Here is an 18815-nt window from a genome sequence, read left to right on the forward strand (position 1 = left end):
GCAAGTCTGGGCCACTGCAGGGGGAACATTGCCCAATCTCTGCACCCCAGGGCCCTCTCCACAACAGGGGGTTCCTGGGAGGTCCAGGGTTCAAGACCAATGCCTCCCTCTACCCCAGGGCCAGATACCTCTGGGGTGCCTGACAACTGCCCTCCACCCCGGTCTAGGGGTGCAGACTGGGAGGCTCAAACTCACCCCCCTCCCTTGCCTCAACCTCACATAGGGAATGCACCGATCAGGCAATTTCTCTTTCTCTCTTAATCCTCGTTTTTAAGAGATTTTTTGTTTATGTCTTCCTGACCTTATAACCACTTTAAAGAGGAGTGAAGAGAGGATGAGCTACAGAGGGAGGAATAAGTGGTGCCTAGTCACACACGCAGTTTCCCTTCTTAGAAATCCAACCAGGGGGGGATCCCTGGGTGGCAGCGGTTTGGCGCCTGCCTTTGGCCCAGGGCGCGATCCTGGAGACCTGGGATCGAGTCCCACGTCGGGCTCCTTGCATGGAGCCTGCTTCTCTCTCTGCCTCTCTCTCTCTCTCTCTCTCTCTCTCTGTGACTATCATAAATAAATAAAATTTAAAAAAAAAGAAATCCAACCAGAAGTCCACAGTTCCCTTCGGAAAAACTAAGTGGCCGCTTTCCCCTGTCCTGTCCTGGTAGTTTTTCTGCCTGGCCCGGGCCCCTCGGCGGCCTCGTGCTTCAGCCAGTCTTTCTCTGTTTCAGATTCCCGGGCAACTCCTCACTCAAAAAAAAAAAAAAAAAAAAAAAAAAAAAAACCGAGAGGGATGAACTCCAGAGGAGGGAACCCTCGCCCACCGATCGCTTCCTCACCGACGCCCCCCCACCCTCCTTCCCTCGCGCGCACACGCACTCGCGCGACCTCCAGCTGTTCCCGACCGCGCGGCCATCTGCTGGGTGGCTCAGGCGCTCCGGGGGAGGGGCAGGGATCCCCGCTGGTTGCAGGAAGCCGGGAGCCAGGCCGCCTGGAGTGGGCGGGAGCTGCGTGCGCACTTTTGAGACGCTCCCTGGGGTGGAACCCGAGCTCGGCTCCGGCGCCGGCTCCCGCTCCGCGGGCGGGCGTGCGGGGGGCGGGGCGGGCGCGCGCCGGGAAAGCCGGCACTTTGGCGACACTCCCTAGATGGTCGGGCGGCGGGCCCGAGCCGCCGCTGGGCGCCGGACGGGCGGGGGGGTTCCCGGCGGCGGGCGGCGGGCGGGGGCCGGGGGGCGGGCCGCGCCGCGCCGAGAAAAGCGCCGGCCGAGGGCCCGCGGCCGGGCCGCCTGGGTGAGCGCGCCGAGGCGGCTGCGGCTGCGGCTTCCAGGTGGGTGCTCGACCCCGACCTCGCGGCCCCATCCGGGCCGGCGGCGCCGAAGTCTGGGGGCGGGCCCCGGGCCCCTCAACTTTCCCAGGACCGGGGCGCGGGCAGCGGCTGCGGGGCGCCAGGGCTCGGCCGGGGTAGGGGCCCGTCCCGAGGGGAGCGGGCTGCCAGGAGACAAAGGCTCTGGGCGCGCGCTGGGGGCCGGCGCCTGCGGGGTCTTTGTGCGGACACGTGCATCCCGCGTTTGTGGGTCTTTGTAGCTTTGGACCCGGGGACGTGCCTCTGCCTGCGCCTTTGTGTGGCGGTTTGGTGCCGTGTCCACGCCTTGTGGGCCCGCGTTCGGTGGTGGGTGTGGGTGGGCGCGTCGTGTGTCCGCGTACGTGGTGGTGCCTGTCGACGTGTCTGGGCTGATGTCCGTGCAGTGTGTGCGCGCCCCGAGCCAGACGCCGCCCCGGCTCCTCGCTCCCCTGCGGTCCACCCGGGCCCCCGACTTGACTTCAAACTTTTCTCCTGGTTCCTCCGGCAACAGCCCCGTCCCCCTCCCGCCGCAGCCCGGGCAGGGGCGCTGGCAGCCCTCTCCCTCCTGCACCTCCTGGGGCCCTTAGAGCGCGAGGGGATGGGGTGGGGTCGGGGGGGGTCGGCCGCGCTTGGGGACTCGCCCAGGCCAGGGCTGGGCGGAGCGTGCCCGACACCCCAGCCCAGCCAGCCGGGAGCGGAGAGGTAAGCGGACCGTCCTGGGCCCCGGGGGGGGGGGTGGAGGCGGGAGAGGAGACGGCAGCTGTGCTGCTCGCCCCGCACTTCTCGGAGGGAGTGTATGTGACCGAGGGAGACGTGTCTGCCCGGCGAGAGGCCGGCCCCAGCCCCCGGCTGCTCCGCTTTGAGATCTGCTCTTGGCCGGCGTCCCGCCCCCGGGGGGGCGGGGGTAGGAGGCGGGGGAGGGGGGCGGGGGTGGGGGCCAGCCCTCGGCTCCGGTAGGTGACGAGGCGTCGGCCTCTGGGATCCCCGCACCTACTGGTTCCCAGTGGGTCGGCCACGGGCCCACAGACCTGCTCAGGGCGAGTTGCTCAGCCTCTGGGAGTCGCAGGCCCCCTGCCCTGGATGCGGGGCGAAAGAACTCCGCTTGCAGTCGGGGTACCCCGCGCTGCGGGATTCGGCCCCACACTTGGCCGGGACGAGGAGGTGACTCAGGAACTTCTCCAGTCCTTCCTGACAGCTCTACCCTTCAGATAAGTCCAGACTTGTGGAGCCGAGGTCTGACCCGAGAGGGAGCTCTCAGAGATGGGAGTCTTTAGGGCCTTTGATCCTGGGTCACGGAGATAGCCCCAACACCTTCCTTTCCCTGCCCCCTCACCCCGCCCCAGTCTTTAACCTAGAATTGTGCGGATGCTGCAGATGTGAAGGAGGGGCAAAAGCCATTCACCTGGAAAGGAGGCAACCCCTGGCGCTTTCCTTTCAAACCACAGCTTTGAAGTTAGGGAGGGATGAAGTGAGGTGGGCCAGGAGCCCCTGCAGCCCAGGAAGGAAGGATGGAATGCAGCTGCAGAGGCAGGCCCGGGGAATATGCCAGGAGGCGGGAAGTGTCTCCCAGGGAGGGAGCAGCACTATATGGCTCAGTGTATTCTGATCACAGTACTGAGGTGGTCAGCATTGCAGACTGTAAGATGCAAGGTGTGTGGTGGGGTGGGGTGGGGATTGGAATTCAGCTGGGAGGGAAGAGAGGGACCAAATAGGAGGGCCTTAAATGCCAGGTCTAGGAGCCAGGATTTGAACCTGCAGGTGGTAGAGAGCTGCTGGAAGGTCTAAGCAGGCATAATAGGGTAGGATTGGTCATTCTAGGAAAACTTCCTCTGGCTTGTGGGCTGTGCTGGAGACTGGGAGACCAATCTGCAGGCAGAGCTGAGCCAAGACCTAGATTTTATTCCCACTCTGTCACTTCCTAGCTCTGTGACCTTGGGCAAGTAACTTTACCTCGGATTCTCGGTCTTCTTATCCTTCAAATGTGAGCAGAGTAATTCCTGTCTCACCACCAATCTGTTGTGAATGTTAAATAGGATGGTGACTTACATGTGCTAACAATATGAGACGAGGTTTGTAGTCTGCCTTACATTGTTGGAGTGCACTGACAATAGAAGGCAGAGCAGGGATCCCTGGGTGGCTCCGCGGTTGAGCACCTACCTTCGGCCCAGGGTGTGATCCTGGAGTCCCAGGATCAAGAACCACATTGGGCTCCCTGCATGGAGCCTGCTTCTCCCTCTGCTTCTCTCTCTGCCTCTCTCTGCCTCTCTCTGTCTCTCATGAATAAATAAAAAATCTAAAAAAAAAAAAAAGGCAGAGCAAGCTTCACCTGTAGTCCTAGCCACGAGAGCCCAGGGGGACAAAGCCCAGGTGCATGGTAGACAAAGAAAAGAGCATCTCTGTCCTCTTCATCAGAGGGAATAACCGATGCAAAGGCGTGATAGGCTCCTAGTCTGGCAAGCTCTCTATGCAGGATAGGTTTTAAGTGGGAGCAGGGGTGAGGTCCTGTTCTTCTGTTGGGATTGTACTCTAGCACACAGTAAGGCTGACAATCAGAGGCAGGGGCCCAGGAATAAAGCTGTTGTAACAGTCCAGGCCAGGAAGCCTCCTGAGCCCAACCTGGGCAGGGGGAGGTAACTGCCTGGCTTGGTGGGGGAAGAAGTGGAGACCGTGACCATCTACTCAGGTGTGGCTGCTGATTCTTTCTGTCACAGGTGACACACCTGCTTCAGCCTGCTTTGGCTTCTGCAACCTTTCCAGACCCCTTCCCAATTCCCTGATAGATCCAGGTCAGCCAGCATTTGTAGCCCAGGCAGGGCCCTGGATGGTGCATTAGGAGAGAATCCAAGGCTTCTGGGTACATTTTGGATTCTTTAAGCTCTGCCCCTGCCTTATCTTTGACCTTCTGTTGTCTCAGCTCCTTTTTCTTTCCTGGCCCCTGAAAGCAGCCATTGGGGGGCAGGAACCCACATGCAGTGAGCACCAATGTGTGCCAGCCCTGGGACTAAGTCTTCATTTTACCTTGTGTAATCATCCCAGTGACCTGCTGGGAGCAATACTAGAATTCTCACCATGTTACAAATGAAAGCTTAGACTCAGGGGTGAGGGCACAGGTAAGCCTCCTAGCAGGAGAGGCACTCTGGGGTCAGAGCCCAGTCTGCCTGGCTGCAAAACCCATTCCTCTGCCCCAGACTGCCTCCCCGTGACTCCACACAGGCTGCCTTTCACAGCAGAGAAAACAGTTTTGGGAGTCTTGCCCATTTCCCTGTAGAACATCCTCCTCGGGCAAGGTTGCTGGGCCCACCTGCACCAGGGATAATGTCATAGAGGAGGCCAGGCACTGGGGGTCAGAATACCTGGATCCTGAGTCCAGCCTCTGTCCTCACTGGCTGCATGACTCTGGATAGATCACCAAACTTCTCTGGGTCTCTTCACATAGCTGTAGGATAGATACAGTACCGTCTATCCTGCTGATCTTGCAGGGTGACCGAACAGGTCATAGTTGAGGCATTGGAAAGGTTCAGAGGTGTTCTTTGGTGAAGTAGTATTTTAATGCCTGGTACATCTTCATGTAGTACCTGCTTTATGCCAGTTCCAGTGCTTAGCTACAAGGACATAAAAACCAATCTGACCCCATCCTTGCTCACAGGAGGGCAGACTGGTAAACATAATCATAGTCCAGCACGATCAACTGTAGCCGTTGCCCATGCGGGCCCATTTGTAAGTTGAGTCACAGTGGTATGAGGGATTTGGAGCTCAGACATCTGGGTTTGAGACCTGGTTCCTCTACTACGCCACTGAATAATGCCAGCCATCTGCAAAATAGAGTAATCCCCATGGTCAAAGACTGTGATGAGGCAGAGAGGAGGTGGTGATGTAGAAGTGCGTGGTGAGCTGACGTGTTTGTACAGATGTGTGGCATTAGCAATTCTGCTGGGAGAGCCAGTCCTCAAGGCTCCAGGAGTTTGGCCCTGAAATTCTTTCTGCCTTGCGTTTCCAGAGCTGACTTAAGTGGTTGGCTGGGCGGGGCGGGGAGGGGAGATAGTGGGTGGTGATGTTGGGGCATGGAGCGGATGTTAATGGAATTTCCACCTGGGGGAAATTGGCATCAGCTGGAGTGAGCTCTTGGCCGAGGGAGCAGGGTGGGAGGCAGCTCAGCATTGAGCAGTCTCAGGTGGGTGCTAGGGCCCTGGTCCAGCCCAAGGCTCAGCCTCCCACCCACCTCATTCCCATGCCAGGGGCTCCCCCTTGAAGTTGTCGTGAGAAGCTGGCAAATCTTTGGCTCAGAAATGCTGTGGTGTGGCACCAGGAGCAGGCACCTGGGGCCTTAGACAGGCCTAAGCCAGAACCCCGAGTTCTAGATAGATCTCAGAGAAGGAGGAGGGAGTTTGGGGCCTGGCCAGCCGACACCAACACACTGCCTGGAGAATGTTACTATAAGCAGTCACAGACCTGCTGGGGTGCCTGGCACTGCGCTGGGTACTTGGGAAGGGAAAAACCTAAGAAGAATAACACGGCCATTGCCTTCTGGAAGCTTAATAAATCATCAGCATCATTGACTACCACACATCGAGCACTTAACATGAGGCAGACGTTGAGCCTAGTGTTTCACACACCATCCCATGAAGCTTTGGCCAGCCCTGTGTTGTTGTCCCTTTTGAGAACACTGAGACCCAACAAGGTTGACACTTGCCTAAGGCAAGGAAGTACGGGGCTGGATTTACACCTGGGTCTGAGTCCAGCAGTTAATCCTGAATTACTGGCCTGTTCATTCATCCAACAGTGTTTGCCATGGCCTCCAGGCCTGGCTCTGTCCCCAGAAGGGGGAAGGGGTGAACAGGTGAAGAAGGCAGAGTCACTGCCCCAAGCCGCTCACACTTCAAGCCAGGAGACAGGCAGGTAAATAACGGTAGAGAATGTCGTCAGTATGCATCCAAAGGAGGCACGTGGATGGTGGGAGAGGCCGGAGTGGGAGAGGTGGCTCCGGGGCCTGAGTCGGACAGAACAGGTTTTGTTCTGCTGGCAGGGCCGGGGCAGGCCAGGTGGATGAGGGTACTGCCGGCAGCAGTCAGGCATCGGAACCCGGGTCCTGGGCCCTGCTCTGCCATTTCCTTGTTGTCACTACCCCCTCGGTTACTCTTACTCGTGCTCTCTGGGGGACCTTGCAGTTCCCCACTCAGAATTCTCTGAGTTGGAGGAAGTGCAAGCAAGGGCAAAGAGTTCTGCAGAGCTCACCACCGTAGGTTCACATCAAGATAGGGGCTCAGCTCGGGGAGGGAGGGCTGTGAGGACAGCCTGCAGGTGCCTCTGTGCCACAGTGAACTTGATTTCTGGAGGTAGAAGAAGTTGGGAGGTTTTTGAGAAGGGGAGTGAGGTAACCAAAGCTGTCCTGGAGGCTCTCCTAGCAGGGCCTGGGGTGTCACAGTAGGGAGACGTTCCAGGGGTCTGCCAGTAAATAGCCACACGATTTAGTCTCTTGACCTCACAGGGCCATCAGCAAACTTCCCTTAGAGTCACAGTGGTTCCATCAAGGAATAACTCCTGGCCCCTGCCCAGAGGACCTTATGCTATGCCCCCCAAACCCAGGGTGGGCAGGTTGTAAAGTCTGTGTGTTCTGTAACCAGGCTGATCAGGGTCTTTTATCTGCAGGTTGGGGTTTGGAAAAGCACGGCTACATCTTGGGCCAAAGATCCCTTTCCTCCCTTGCCTTCGATGATGGCCACCTGTCTGCCTTTCCCTTTCTTCCCGGGGTAGATCACAGGGTCCCAGAGGGAGGCAGAGTCTGTACTGTTACATAGGTGAGAGAACTGAGGCCCAAAGAAATAAAACTCTGAGGGTCACACAATGGGGGTACACCCAGCACTAGAGGCCAAGGCAGGTGTTAGTGACCCTGTCCTGGGTTGCCCTTCTGTCCCCACTGCTGGTCTGTAAGCCTTGTGAGGTCTGGTACCTCCACCCTCACCCCACATACACCTCACATGGCCTCACACAGCACCTGTACTTAAGAGAGATTGAGTAAATGCTTCTGGCACGAATTGAACTCCTGAGACGCTGGAGCTGCACTGTCTGGGCGAAACCAGAGGAGCTGAGACTCCAAGAGGAGAGGGGATGTGTCCATAGATGTGGACAGGCCAGGCGGGTGCTTGTCGCCATGCACAGTTGTCCTGTTGCCTCCCCTTCAGCCCCCGGAGAGTGGGGAAGGGGATGGGGAGGGGCTCCCGGGGGGCTCCTACCACACAGCCTAGGAGAGGCATAAGCACTCTCAGTGGCTCATCCATCAGGTCCTGGCACTGTGGTCTCTGGTCCTCACAGCAACTCCTGGAGGAAGGGGTTGTCTCCATCTTAGGTGAGGAAACTGGCTGAGAGGAAGTCACTTCCCAGAGTTGCCCAGTTAGGCATGTGACTCCTGTTCCCAGCATCGTAGGTCCTTCAGATCAGGGAATTGATCCCAGGATGACAGTTCTCATCAACCCTGATCAGTGGGTAGAGGCCTCCTAGAGCACCACGTCAGGAAAAGCTCTGAGGCCCAGTGCGGTTCCCTAGGAGGCAGTGCTGTGATTGAGCAGTGACCTCCACAGTGTGGTATGGCTGTAGGTAGGATCAAAAGACATCATCTTTCCATCATGTGGCCTCCGCCTCCCTGGAGCCTCATTTCTCTATGGGAATATTCAGCTTCCAAGTCTCATCTTCACAACCGTTCCCTCCGAAGCTGATGGGACCACCATCACCAGTCCAAATTCAGTCTAAGGAACTGGTCCGGACTGGTAAAGTGACTCACCTGGTCTTCACTGCAAGTTAGCGTCCAAGGTTTCTGGCTCTCTGAAGATCTTTCCTCTTCACGGAGCTGAGGCTGGTGGTTTCTGTCCAGGGGAACTCACATTGCTCATGCCTTCTCCGATCCAGCAGCCCTGTTGAAAAACAGTATGCCTCCCAGGAAAGAACTGCTCTCCCAGAGGGTGCCGATAAGAGCTTTGACATGTTTCAAACGTGTGCTGAAGGAAGGAGGAAGAGAGATGGGTCAGGGCCACCTGCTGCCCCCCACCACACACCTGCTCCCTATCCGTGGAGGAAGACAGGGTGGTCCACACTGCAGTCTCCCCATGTGCTCAGAATCCTGCCAGGTGCCTAACTGTCACCATTTTATTTCGTCTCCGTGACAGTCCTGTGAAGTAGCTATTTACCTCTCCATTTTACAGATGGAGAGACTGAGACTCCGAGATCATGGCTAGCCAAGATCAGAGAAAGAGATGGCCATGGTCTTTGAGGAGGCTTCATTAGTGTGTTTCTCAGTGTGGTTTATATATATTTCCACCATAAGAGAGGAAATAGGGGGAGAAAAAGAGATTATGACATGTTTAAATATCTCAAAGTTCTACGATCTAAAGAAAAACTACTGTTGGGTGGATATATTTTCTTCTAGACTTTCCAGAATTAGGATTTGGGTTGGTTGTTTTTCTTTTTTTTAAATGGATAGTTATAATTTTCCTAGACATGCAATTTATCCTTATGATACCTAGCATTATGGCATCAGCCCCCTCTATGAGGCCGCCGACTTTTCTGAGCACGATTTTTATGGACTCCGTAAGATGCCCAGGAGGCTTCAGCAGACATCCTGAGTGGGCTGGGAAACCCTAGGCCAGAATCAGGAGACCAGAGCCTGAACATGGGCTGCCACCACCTTGCCAGGGGGCCATGGAAAATCATCCCACAGTGGGCTACAGCCTCCTCGTCACTAAGGTGCCAGGCTGCATATCCCACACTATAGCCTTCGTGGCAGCAAATGAGCAAAGGCCTTTTATGAACTATAAAGAGCTATAAAGGCGAGAATTTTCCTTATCTTCCCTCAGTCTACCCCTGAGAAAGTTCCACCTTTCCCTTGGCTCCTGAGCCTTTGGCTAAGGGCATGGAGCCACAGTGCCAGGCCCTAGCATCTCTGAGACACTCCTATAAAGGTACCCCTCCTGATGTTACCCCAGGAGGGACTTCCTCTGCTCAGGACAGGGACCCTGACTCTCAGACACTGGCCCACGCCTCCACAGTGGTAAGGCATCTCAGGGATTTCTCCTTTCTCTTGACTGCCTGGGACCATCTCCAACCCCCCACCCCACCCCACCGCACCCCCCGAGAGACCTCAGGGCTCTGCTGCGAGCTCACGAAAGCCCCCCTGCTCCCCCAGAGCCACTGAGTATTAAAGACCATGGCGCCTCCCTCCTCCTTTCCCAGCAAAGTACGGAAGCGTGCGTTCCACTTGAACCAGTTGTGAGGTTACTGCAGCCTGGTACAGTTCCAGTCTCTGCCCACCTCCCCTGTGTCATCCTCCATGTCCTCTAAAACAGACACCAGCTGACCTCCAGGAGTAGCTGCAGACGTGGGGGAGAATGTGAGTCCAGCCCTAGCCCGTCGTCACCGGCTCCAACCACCTGCCACTGGGAATGTCCAGGCCTGGCACAGAACAGGGGCCCTGGCCGAGGTGGCCGCTGTACAGGGCTGGGCACGGGCCTCGTCCAGGGTGCTCCAGGAACAGGCACAAGCACAGGTACACAGGTGGGCCTCCACCTGCACTACTGCCCCCTTTACAAAGTCAGCTGCCCTATCTCCAGTGGCTTGGTATGACCATCTTGCACTGGTGCACAGCTCTTCACAGTTTGCATTGCCCTTTGGTGGGAGTTGAGTCACGTCATGTGAAGAGGGCAGGGCAGGAATTATTGCCTTGTAGTGCAGAGGACAGGTGGAGGCCTGGGAGGGCGACGAGAAGCCCCTGCTCTAGAGGAGAGGGCTTGGGCTGTGTTCGGGCTGCGGGTTACATAAGCAGGAGCTCACGAGGGGGCCATCTGGCATTTAATAAGCACATTGTATAATCACCTTTGGGAACCAAAGGGTAATCTCAGGGCTTTTGTGTGTGTGCTGTGTTTGTTTAAACCCCAGGAAGGTGGGTATGGGCAGATGGCTTTGGCAGGGAAGGTGGGGCTCTGGGTAGTAATGAGCCCCTGTGGTGAGAAGTTCAACCAGCAGAACAAAGGGGGCTTGGAGTAACTCAATATTTTTCTTTTGGTTCCAGACATTGGAACACTCTGTCCTGTCTCAGTTGGGACCAAGTCCAGGATGCACCTGGGCCGGGTTTAATCCTCAAATTGGACTCTACAAAAGAAAGGGGTGGGAGAGGAGAGGCCCACATGAAGGGGGGGCAGAGAGAAGAGCCCCACTTCTCGCTGCTCCCTGTAGAGCCAGAGTGCAGATCAGATAGCTGCCCCTTTAAAGTTTCATGTAGGGCCAGTAATGCTATCTAGCTGCTCCCTCCCCGAGGGCCAGTGGGAGGGATGGGGGGATGTCAGGGGAGACTGGGCAGGGGGGCAGGGCCACCCCAAATGAAGAGACCTGCTGGGGAGAGGCTAGGTGCCTTCTGTCCCCTGGGTGGAGTGGACACTGTGTAGCAGGAGGAGGCAGCCCCAGACTTTGTGGTAGGAGGCTTTTACTAGTCAACCCTCCCTCATCCCCCTGCAAGCCTCTCCCTCAGCACATCTGTCCCTGGAGCTGCAGTGGGCATGAACTCAGGCTTTGGGTCACACAGACATGCGTGGGTGTGAGGAATGAATGTGACAATGTATGTGCTGGTGTCGCTGGCAGCTCCTGTTACAATTGTACAGGAGGGAAACTGAGGCCAGGAAGGGACGTGGCTTGCGTCATAGCATGTGTCAGTGGGAAAAGCGCCTCTTGGGACTATCTCCGCTGGGTACTTGACCAGTCCTGCTGGAGGAAAGCAGATGAAAAGAGGGGAATTGGGATTGAGCAGGCCTGGGTTCTAATCCTGTCCTACTTTTATTAGTTTGGGCTAAAACCCTGTTCCTCTCTGAGCCTCTAGTTCTTCATCAGTACAATGAAGGAACCAGCCCAGCTGCCTGCCCTGGGCTAAAGGAAGGGCCAAAGGGGCGTTAAGAGTGTATCAGCTGTGGGTAGGGACAGGGCAAGGGGAATGAGGCTTGGACAGGTGTCCCCAGAGCCCATCTGGATGTCTTGACACAGGGTCCCCAGTTGGAATAAGGATCCTGCGTGGATCTAGAGGACAGGCCAGGGAGGGGGCTTAAGCCTAGGGATTCAGCTGTTGTTACCCACAAAAGGGGAAGCATGGGGATGGTTATTGAAGGCCCCCCTTGCAGGGAGAGGCTTCAGTCTCGGGGGATGGCCTGTGGGTCTCAGACATGGCTCAGCCCCTGCGAAACCATGACAGTGAGTCATGCTTCCTCTATACTCCATCTGGGTCCATCCCCCCCGTACATGTGGCTGTGCATAGCTTTCTGGACCTTCTGCATCTCCGTTCTCTCTTCATGAAGTGGCAATAGAAATAGCCGCCTTGCGGTTCCTGTAATTATGAAGGTTCAGGGGGAGTGTGTACCAGGAGGCAGGTAGCGCAGCCCCCAGCACCCAACACGTGCGGCAGGGGTGGATGGCCCCCAGCACCCTAGCCCCTCCCCGCTAGGATCTGGAGCAAGACCAGCCCATGGACCCTAGCGCATCAGGGCTGGAGAGGGAGACCAAAGACCCATCCAGTCCAGGAGATTTCCACTAGGGTTGTAAACAGGCCTGGAAGTTCCAAGTCCCACCATCACATCAGCCAGAACATGCCTGCTTTTACCTGCTAATCTTTTTTTAAGAAAGTGTTCTGCTGCTTCCAGTTTAAAATCCACCAATCTGGCCTAACCCCTTCACCATACAGGTGGAGAGACCAAGGCCAGAGAGGAATGGGGACCAGGAATTACACGAGGAAGAGTGTTCCAGGCCAGGAATCCTGGGAGGATAGGTAGTGGTGGCACCTTTCAGCTGCGCCTACACAGGCCAGCTCATGTCTTTTGTGGTGGGGTAAGAACCATCTGGTATGGGGTCCCTGCTCCCGTCCCTCACCTGTGGCTCTCTTTCCAGCCCCCACCATGCTGTGGCCCCTGCTGCTGCCCCCACTGCTGTTGCTTGCTGTGAGCGGGGCCCAGACGACCAGGCCATGCTTCCCTGGATGCCAGTGCGAGGTGGAGACCTTTGGCCTCTTCGACAGCTTCAGCCTGACCCGCGTGGATTGCAGTGGCCTGGGCCCTCACATCGTGCCCGTGCCCATCCCCTTGGACACCGCCCACTTGGACCTGTCCTCCAACCGGCTGGAGACCGTGAATGAGTCGGTGCTGGCAGGGCCAGGCTATACCACGCTGGCTGGGCTGGATCTCAGCCACAACCTGCTCACCAGCATCTCACCCACCGCCTTCTCCCGCCTTCGCTACCTGGAGTCGCTTGACATCAGCCACAACGGCCTGGCAGCCCTGCCGGCGGAAAGCTTCACCAGCTCACCCCTGAGCGACGTGAACCTCAGCCACAACCGGCTCCGGGAGGTCTCGGTGTCGGCCTTCACTACCCACAGCCAGGGCCGGGCGCTGCACGTGGACCTCTCCCACAACCTCATCCACCGCCTTGTGCCCCACCCTGCGGGGGCCAGCCTGCCCACACCCACCATCCAGAGCCTGAACCTGGCCTGGAACCGGCTCCGCACCATCCCTGACCTCCGGGACCTGCCCCTGCGCTACCTGAGCCTGGATGGCAATCCCCTGGCTGCCGTGGGCCCCGGTGCCTTCAGGGGGCTGGCGGGCCTGACACACCTGTCACTAGGCAGCCTGCAAGGCCTCCCCCAGCTGGCGCCCTATGGCTTTCGTGAGTTGCAGAGTTTGCAGGTCTTGGACCTGTCAGGCAACCCTAAACTCAAGTGGGCAGGAGCTGAGGTATTCTCAGGCCTGGGCTCCCTGCAGGAGCTGGACCTGTCAGGCACGGGCCTGCTGCCTCTGCCCGAGACGCTGCTCATCCACCTGCCGGCACTGCAGAGCATCAGTGTGGGCCAGGGTATGCGGTGCCAGCGGCTGGTGCGGGAGGGCGCCTACCCCCGGCAGCCTGGCTCTAGCCCCAAGGTGGCCCTGCACTGCAGAGATGCCCAGGGATCGGCTGCTGAGCGCTCCAACACTTTGTGACGAATGGTGTAGCCTGGGGCCACAGAACAAACTGCTGCCCTGGGCTTCCTCAGGTCCTGGGTAACTTATATTTTCATGTGCCAACGCCAATGCCGGGGGTGGGGGAGACCCTGCAGGCCCGTGTGGCAGCATCCTTGGAAAAGAGCTGTGGACCCAGGGGGAGGCTTTGGACCTGGGACCAACACCCAGGAGCAAAGTCTTGCCCCCTTTGTCATCCCCCAAACCATAAGGAGAAAGTCTTTGATGCCAAACCAGACAGCAGTCCCCTGCTGTCCTTCCCCACTTTGTCCCCAAAGTGCCTTCCCTCAGGCCTGGGCCAGCCTGACTTGTGACAGAAGGAGGGTGGAAGAGAGCCCCTGCTGCAGGGCTGAGGTCAGGCCCACAGCTGAGCATCCCCTCGGGCCTGCAGTCCAGTCACATGGGCAGGGGCGGCTTTTACAAGGCAGTCCCTCTCTTTGTTCTGGGCACACGAGGCCTCCTTCCTCCTTTTCTTTTTTTTTTTTTTTTTTCTTCCTCCTTTTCTTTTCCTCTAGAACCTGGGTAGAACCTTCGTCATGGAAGGGACTAGAAAAAAATACCAAGTGCACCTCCTCGCAACCAAGGGGGCAGCTGAGGTCTAGAAAAGGAACATGGCTAATCTGAGGTAATGCAGCAGAGGCATGACCGGCCCCAGCACCCTGCCTCCCAGGGAGGCCCTTTCACTTTTCTGTCTTCTCTAAGTCATGCCCTCTGTCCCCTTCCCGGGCTCCCGCATCCCAGGACAGGCAAGGACCTCGGAGGTGGGACCCTGGGCCCCATAACCAGCTGTGTGGCACTGGTTAAGTCAGGTCACCACGGAGTCTCTGGAAGCTTCAGGCAAGCCAGTTCGAGGCCTACCAGTTTCCCCACTCTGGCATGGGGTCCCCCAGTGTCAAGAATGAAAATGCATCCAGTGACCCCTGAGGTACTGCTTCGAAACCCAGGTCTTGGAAGTCAATGAAGTTCTGGAAACCCCAAGGGGCCTCCTGGGTTCAGCCTCCCACTAGCTCTGAGCCCAAGGCCCTATCTCACCCATCCATCAGGAGGCGGGGACCCCCATCAGTGTTTATGCTCCGCCCAGGTGGCATCTCAACTTCCCAGCCCTGGGCTCTTTCCTTAGTATTTGTTTTATAAAAATTGTTGCCTTTGTAATGGACTGTCACTTGGACCACCCCCATCCCCCCACCCCTGCCGGCAGGGGCTGGAAACGTGTCATTTGTAAAAGAAGGAAAACATTGCATTTGTTCACTTTTGTAATGCTGTGTCCTGGGGATGCCTTGCGGGAGGAGGTGTTGGGGGAGAAGCCAGGCATAGGTGGCCCATTGGGGCTCCGTGGGCTGGTCCCACAGAGATGCCCACAGGACAGTGAGAGCTCCATCCTCCCCCACCAGGCCCACCCTACACCTACCCGGTCCTTGATTTAATAAACACTACAAACAGTCCCTCTTTCCATCCTTGCACCCGCATCCACAGATGTGCCCTGGGTAGCCTGTTCTTCCAGAAAAACCCAGCAACCTCACAGGATTTGAACGGTGTGCTGATATGAGGAGGAAGTCCTTCAGGAATGGGTTGCTCCTTTCACTGTGGCTTGCACCCTGTCTACCCTTCTCTCCCCTCTCCCTGCTGCCTCAAGTCCATGACCTTGTCATGGGCCCTGCCCTTCCCCCATCCCTGCCTCTCAGCTGCTCCCCACTCTATTAGACCCAGTTCCCACCTCCTCAGAAGCTTTCCCCAAGGTCCCCCTTCCCCTCCCTGATCTGAGCTCCAGCAGTACTTGGTCCTTCTTGGCATTTTGCCTGCTGTGGCACCCTAACTCCCATGTGCATACTTCCAGTCACAGGGAACTTACTTCCAGCTCCTCTGAATGGCTCTGAGGTCTATCAGTTGTCCCCTCTAACCAGCCAAGGTCTGTGGGACCATCCATCACCAACAATGACAAGTTTTTTTCTGATATGTACTCTGTGCCAAGGGATTCATGTCCTTGGAGTGTAAGTGAGGACATACAGAAGGTACCTGACCGCAAGAGCTGCACAGGGAGCTGTGAGAGCCTTGTGATGGAATTAGGAAGGCTTCCTGGAGGAGACTGGTCCACAGAGCTGAGAAGGCCAAGTGGACCTGGACAGAGGGGGAGGACACTCAGGAGGAGGGAGTTATGGGTGAACAATAGCACAGAACCCAGAACACTCAGGCTGTGGGTAGGGCTGGGAAGCTAGCCTATTGTGTCACTTGCCACTGCGCCCCACACACCCCCACCCAGGCTGGGCTCCAGGAGCAGGAGGCTAGCACCCATCGGTTAACATGGAAGTAGGTATCAGGACGAGACCCCAGCACTCACAGTCCTCAGACTGGTTCTCCAGCCTTCCTTCATCCCCTCTTAGGAGAAAGCCTTCAAATGAAGGGGCAGGGGAGGGATCCTAGGGACTTGAACCCAGTGAGGCTGGGCCAAAGTCCTCCTTGAAGAGGGGGTGGTCACGGATCAGAAGTGTCTTTACAATGGGGACAAAGCAGTGCTGAAGGCAGGATGGGGAGGCCAGGCCTCCTGCAGGAGACAAGTTCTGGGGTAGGTCACCTCTGCCCTGGGCTGCAGCTTCACGCCTGCAGCCACAGGTGAGGATGGGACCGTCACACTGGGGGGCTCCTCCTTCCCGTGCGGGCACTACCCCGCCCATCCCTCAGCCCTGGCCTCCCGCAAACCTTCGGGAGAGCCGAGGCCCCGCGGGCCAGCGGCCCTCACCTAACCCTGCGTCCACGCCCCTTCCGGAGGCTCCCGGCCTGCAGCGCCACCATGTGGCCACACATGGCCAGACGGCTCCGGTCTGAGGCGTCGCGGCGCCAGGGCCGGGGAGGCCCAAGTGGGCCTGCGCGGGTTGGGGGGCGGGGAAGGGGGCCAGCATCTCCATCCCCTGACCACCAGGCCTTCGCGCGGCCGCACCCTGTCCTCCTGGGATCATGGGGCCAAGAATGAAGACATTAGAATCTTACAGAATTATAGAGATGAGTACAAAGATTCCGTTTTGGGGATTCGCAGAAAAGGATTAATTAAAATCTTGGGTCTGTCTCAAACCAGCTGTGGAACTTTGGCCACATCACTTTACCTCTCTGAGCCTGGAGCATGTGGGTGAAAATATCTCCCTCCACAGGACTGTAGGCATAAATAAAGTAACGTTCATAAAGCATCAAGCACAGTACCTGGCACAAAATAGACACTCCATAAATGCTTATTCCCTGCTTCAACCATAGATTTAGGAAATAGATTACAGAATCTGGTAGTCTTAGACTCATATTTTGATAATGGACTCAGAACCGAAGAATTTGGGGCACCTAGGTGGCTCAGGTGGGTGTCCACCTTTGGCCCAGGTGGTGATCTCAGTATCCTAGGATCAAGCCCCACATTGGGCTCCCTGCTCAGTGGAGAGTGTGCTTTTCCCTCCCCTCTGCCCTTCCTCCCTGCTCATGCTCTCTCAAATAAATGAATTAAATCTTTTAAAAAATGACTGAAGAATTTCATAAAGATTTAGGATTGTAGAGTTGCAGAGCAATTACCCACAAGATCTTTGCTCTGTGTGCCAAACATAGAATAGGCCTTCAGTACACATCAGTTGAGTTTAGGGATGAGCAGACAACCGAGGCACAGTTTGTCATCATGTCACAGGCTGGTTCACAAACATTTCCTTGCATTTCACTAATAATACAGCTGCCACTTACTAGACACACCTTGGACTTGGAGTACAGATACGACTTCCTCCTCACCACAGCTGCCCCAGGTAATATTGTCACCATACAGATGAGGGTACAGCCTGGGCCTGGCTTCATCTGATCAATTTTGAGTCATTCTTGCATGTCCTACTTCAGTGGCTGGGCCAGCTGTGCAGATTCTACATGTCAGAAAGGGCAGAGGTGCTCTGAGAAACCAAAAACAAACATACAAACAAACAAAAAAAAAAAAACAAAAAAACACTGGGTTCTATTTATTTTTCTGTTGAAAATAAATCAGGGAAGTTATGCAACTCTAAGTATCTCCAATCAGATCATTAATTCTACGTAATAGAGCATGAAAAAACAAAGACCAAAATCAATGTCCTTCCCTCCTTCCATCCCCCCATCTGCTCACCCCCACCCCCAGCCCTGTATCAAAAATGTAGAGACTGAGACCCAGAGAAGAGCAGCCCAAGGTCGCATGGCACATGACCTGGATTTTGTGCTTCAGAACTAGTTACATAATTTGCTAGACCCAGTGTAAAATGGCAATACAGGGACTCATTCAAAATTATTGAGAATTTCAAGATGGCAAGAGCCGGGCATTAAACCAAGGCCCTTCTAAGGTCCCACAGCCCATGAAACCAGCCCTGCTGTGCTTTAATCACACCATTTACAGAGAAGGAAGGAGCAAACACCCAATGTTGGTCAGGATGGCAGAAGAGTATCTGTGTATATTTGTGTGTAACGTCGCCTTCTGGGAACCAATTATTCTTTCAAACCCAGGAATTTCCCACCATGGATGTTATCGTGCCATCCCCTGAGGTCCCCAAATTGTCGTAGCCAAAGGGTTCTCAGAGAGGGCAGATGAAGATATACATACTAGCACCCACCATCTGCTTCCAAACCAGCTCACAGGATGTTTCTATGCACAAGACTGCCAAGTATGTCTGGGGCAGGGGCCTACCCTCTGCCAAGACAGTAGAGGTCATCATAGGCTACTGGGGCCTTGCCCATCAATGCTCAGTGTTCTGTGTTGGCTAATGCTGGTAAGGGAGCAAATGTTCACTGATACCTAATATTTATCGATACTTAATGTCCATCAGTGACAGCCCCCACCAACGGCTGATATCCACAAAGAGAAAAAGTCCAGTGGCAGTAATGTCCACTATTGCTCAGCATATACCAGTGCCCAGTGTTTGCAGGTAGCTAATTGCAATGATAACTGCTCTGTGTGTCAATACCTAGTGTCAGCCAGTAGCTCAGTCTCTGGCAACAGCAATTGGCCTTCAGTGAAGACACATGACCTGTGTTTATTCTTCTCTTTTATTTATTAAAGTGACAGTAGTTGTATTTATGGATGTGATTGTGTTTGTTGAGCCAGCAGGAAATTCTTCCTGGGTTTACTGTTTAACTCTTTTTTTTATTTTGCTTATCTGTTAGTTAAAATATTCTGATTTAGGAATACACATTTATGTTTCTTGATATATACACATAGGTATATGTAACATATATATGTAATTATATACATGATACAAGGAGACAGAGAAAAGGGGAACAGGGTTTTAGAACAGAAGTGTCAAGCCAGGAAAAATGTTCTAACTAGTTGTTTCTTAGAAGCAGCAACATTTTCCAAAGTTGAGTGATGATTCAAAGCATGAGCCCTTCTGCTCAGGTGAAGGACAAAGAGCCAGGTTCCTTAATAAGGGTAAGGACCTGATGCACGGCCCCTTAAAGCCACATAACCAGCAGTGAAGGCTCTGGCTTGGAAGCCT

General features: G+C 55.7%; 1 protein-coding gene across 2 annotated transcripts; it reads left to right on the forward strand.

Annotated features, from left to right (window-relative positions):
* The first annotated feature begins 1110 nt into the window (after positions 1-1110).
* Positions 1111-16835, forward strand: TSKU (tsukushi, small leucine rich proteoglycan). Of its 2 annotated transcripts, none has more exons than XM_072725965.1 (2): positions 1111-1318; positions 12245-16835. In XM_072725965.1, exons 1-2 carry the CDS (start codon positions 1138-1140, stop codon positions 13324-13326), a joined length of 1263 nt encoding a protein of 420 aa, XP_072582066.1. In that variant the 5' UTR covers positions 1111-1137; the 3' UTR covers positions 13327-16835. The 2 variants fall into 2 exon arrangements, with proteins under 2 accessions (XP_072582066.1, XP_072582067.1); XM_072725966.1 differs by lacking the exon at positions 1111-1318 and adding an exon at positions 2260-2566.
* Positions 16836-18815: the final 1980 nt, after the last annotated feature.

This window comes from Vulpes vulpes, chromosome 11, assembly GCF_048418805.1.
Source record: "Vulpes vulpes isolate BD-2025 chromosome 11, VulVul3, whole genome shotgun sequence".
In the NCBI taxonomy this organism is placed as follows: Eukaryota; Metazoa; Chordata; class Mammalia; order Carnivora; family Canidae; genus Vulpes; species Vulpes vulpes.

Excerpts from the sequence above, each read along its gene's own strand:
- TSKU (XM_072725965.1), top strand. The coding sequence starts at position 1,138 with ATGGTCGGGCGGCGGGCCCGAGCCGCCGCTGGGCGCCGGACGGGCGGG. Across the intron at positions 1,319-12,244 it reads GCTGCGGCTGCGGCTTCCAG|CCCCCACCATGCTGTGGCCC; the intron begins GTGGGTGCTCGA and ends CTCTCTTTCCAG.